The sequence below is a fragment of the Echinops telfairi genome, unplaced genomic scaffold, assembly GCF_000313985.2.
Source record: "Echinops telfairi isolate 266 unplaced genomic scaffold, ASM31398v2 ScPeMD7_70;HRSCAF=299, whole genome shotgun sequence".
NCBI lineage: Eukaryota > Metazoa > Chordata > Mammalia > Afrosoricida > Tenrecidae > Echinops > Echinops telfairi.
The window spans coordinates 62,475,794-62,479,257 of NW_022103968.1; the positions used below are offsets into that span (position 1 = coordinate 62,475,794).

General features: G+C 56.2%; 1 protein-coding gene across 1 annotated transcript in view; it reads left to right on the plus strand.

Moving 5' to 3' along the window:
* The window catches only part of ADAMTS14 (ADAM metallopeptidase with thrombospondin type 1 motif 14), a 134,754-nt gene that overhangs the window by 47,727 nt on the left and 83,563 nt on the right, over positions 1-3,464 (plus strand). Inside the window, exons 2-3 of the mRNA XM_045291686.1 lie at positions 1,290-1,414; positions 1,457-1,732. Of these exons, the coding sequence (XP_045147621.1) occupies positions 1,290-1,414; positions 1,457-1,732 (401 nt within the window). The remainder of the gene's footprint in view (positions 1-1,289; positions 1,415-1,456; positions 1,733-3,464) is intronic.

The window sequence follows — 3,464 nt, forward strand, 5'->3', positions numbered from 1 at the left end:
ACCATTCATTTCTGGGCTTTATCAGTGCTGGGAGGGGAAGGCGCTGTGGAGATGAAATTTCCTCTCAAACTGCTGTCCCTGAATCACCAGGCCTGAACGCCAGAGTGCTGTCATTCCCCGCTGGCCCAGGGAGAGCTCACTGTGTGAGGATGGGGCCACTGGCCCGGCGCCTGGAGCACCGGCCATGACCTCACACTTAATTCAGCCCAGTGGGCAGGTCACCCTGCTCGGCTCCTTTTATTTTTGAAGATCTATATTTACCCGGCTTGGGGCCTGGCCATGTAGAACTCTCAGCCGCCTCTGTGCTTCTTAAAAAAGTTTTCTTTCTAAACTTAGCAAAACATAGAACTATGTCTTCCCCCTGCCTTCTCCAACGCCCTCTCTCCTTCACACAGTGTGTCTCCGCTCCCCGCTGTGTGGCATGTGCCTGGGACACGGTGGGGAGGGGAGGTCCTACCCCAGGCAGCCCGCTGACTTCAGTTGCTGAGGGAGCAGGGCCAGAGCAAGCGTCCCTCCTTTGCCTGGGGGCTTTCGGGGAATTCCAGCCCTTTGCTAGGCAGTGCCCACAGCTGGAATGCTGTTGCTACAGTGACCGTGTTCTGTTTGGCATTGTTTCTTCTTCTTCTGCAAAGTTTAAAAAAGGAGTCCCTCAGCTGAGTGGAGCAAATAGTGAAGCACTGGGTGGTTTAGTGGTTTGCAAACACCCAGAGGCCCCTCAGAGGAAAGGCCTGGTGATCTGTTTCTGAGAGGTCAAAGCCTTGACAACCTTTAGAATGCCTCCCACGGCTTCACTCGGGTTGGAAGTCACTTGATGACAAATACTTGTTTTGGTTTGTTTAAGTTTAAAAAGACTCTGGGATTACAGTGAGCAATTTATGACCATAAAGTATTTGAACACTGTTCAGCCAGGTGTACAGCCCTGGGAACTTAGGAAGCGATGAATGGAAAATGGATGAACTTGGGGTCCAGTCAGTTGATACTCTGGGTTGCAGGCCACGCCTTGTGTCCAGTCTCCTGTCCCCATGAAATTCCAGATTTCCTCTTAGCTCTTTGAAGGAGACCTGGTAGCACTGTGGGTTAGGCGCTGGGCTGTTAGCTACAAGGTCCGTGGTTCAAATCCACCAGCCGCTTTGGTGAAGGAAAGCCGAGGCTGGCTGTTCCCGTAAAGACTGACATCTCAAAAACCTGGCGGATGTCCACGGTGAGGCCAAGTCGGCTGAGTGGCCGTGGGCTTGGTTCACTGTGGTTACTGCGATGCACGCTGCAGCACTCTTGTTTGCTTCCCACAGCACCGCGCTTCTCCGGAAAGCTCCGTGGCTACGCTGTGACCATCCCCTGCAGCACAGATTTTCGGGGGCGCTTCCTCTCCCATGTGGTGTCTGGCCCAGCAGCAGCCTCTGCAAGAAGCCCAGTGGTGGGCAGGCCACCGGCACCACCATCCCACTCCAGGCACCAGCGGGTGGCCCGCAGCCCACTGCACCCTGACCGTGAGACCCCGCCCCCCACCAGGGCAGGACGCCACTCCCTCTACTTCAATGTCACTGTTTTTGGGAAGGAGCTCCACTTGCACCTGTGGCCCAATCAGCGGCTGGTGGCGCCTGGAGCATCAGTCCAGTGGCAGGAGGACTTTCAGGAGCTGTTCCGGCAGCCTCTGTGGCCCGAGTGCGTCTATACCGGAGGAGTCACAGGCATGCCGGGGGCAGCTGTTGCCATCAGCAATTGCGATGGATTGGTAAGGTGGCTCTTCTTGCTCTGGCTGCGCCCCTCCTTCCCCCTGCCGAAGCCCCAATGCACGGATCCAGGCCGGCGTGGTTTTCTCCTCGGCTTCTCTGCATTTGGGATTCCTGTGGGTACAGGCCCTTGCGGCCGAGTCAGGGGCTGCGTGCCTTTCCAGTGTGAGGACCGCAGGCTCAGCCTGGCCTGGCCTGGCCTGATAGGAAGTGGCAGGGTTGGAAAGCTTCCTTTTTCTTAGCTGCTCCCTCATCATCCTATGGGACCCTCTGGAGGGGACCCATGGATGGGTCCTGCCTGGGACTTTTGACCCCAGATAAGCTCAGGGCTTAGGAAGGTGGGCTCTGGCAACTGACGACGGAGGTTTGAATTTCTACTGAGTCACTTGCTAGTGGTGTTGACTTGGAAAAGCCACTTAACCTCTCTGTGCAAACTGGAAGATCTCTTTATCCACTTTGCACACATGCACTGCACAGATCCTACTTGCCCACACTGTTTGAGGCACGGGGAATATGGTAGTGCCTACGTGGGTGGACAAAGCCCCATGACGATGATAGGACCCACAGCGCCGTGCAGCGCAGCGGGTGGGTGGCATCTACCTGACACGTGGTCAAGACTCGGTCTGCAGCCTCCAAAACTCTCCAGAGCCACTGCCATCGAGTCAATTCTGACTCAGAGCACCTCTGGACAGCGTAGAACTGCCCCTGTGGCTTTCCAGGGCTTAATGCTTTCGCTGGAGCAGACAGACCCATCGATCGCTCTCCCACAGAGCGGCTGGTGGATTCCAACTGCTGGCCTTGTGGTTAGCAGCCCAACAGCGACCCACTGCCTCACGAGAGCTCCTTTTCTCCTGTCCTTCCTTCCTTCTTCTCCTGTGAATTTCTCCTCCCAAAGCCTACTGGCTCTTTCTGCTGGGGGTGGGGTGGGTGGGTGGGTGGGGAGTCACAGAGGTTCCCTTTCTTAGCCTCTCTCCCCACTCCCAGGCACAGGCAATGCCCTGCTGGTCGGCTCAGGGTTGCAAACCAGAAGGCCATGGGCTAGGGCTCCTTCCTCACCCTCTGCTCTCTTTAATTCTCCTTCCCCAGGGGTCGGGGTGGTCGTAGTGGTGGTGGGAGTCAGGCTCCAGGGAGTCTGTGTGGCAGCCCCTCTGCCCCCGTGGTCGGCTCTTTCAGGGGCCTCTACTGTGGCAGCAACAGCAGGTATGAGCCACTGCATCCCAAGCAAGAACCTGCTGTCCTCTGGAATTCAACCGGGGAGGCTGGTCCGGGGGAAGTGGCAGGGGTGGGGGCTTCCTCACTGACAGGGAGAAGAAGACTTCTTACTGTCCCTCATTCTCAGGAGTTACCGTGCATAAAACCAGGGCCACCTTTGTCTATACCAGCATCCCCCACCAGTCTTTCCCATTGTGGCCCCTAAGGGGCCTTGCGGGGGGCATGGATGGTTCCGTGGTAGCATTCTTGCCTTCCCTACTGGAGGCCGTGTTTCAAAGCTAGGCACACGGTTTTCAGCAGCTACTTCCTCCTGAGTGGGCAGCCAATTCCTTCTTTGCAATCTGTACTTTGTCTGGAAGCCCCACTGAGCTGAAACTTGTTCACTTGGGGTGACCCTGCTGGCGTTTGAAATACCACTGACATAGCTTCCGGCATCCCAGCATCGCACAAGCCAGCTCAGTGCCACAGACATAATCGATCATTTTTGTTGGTTTGTAGGAAACGAAATTGTAGATCGCTAAA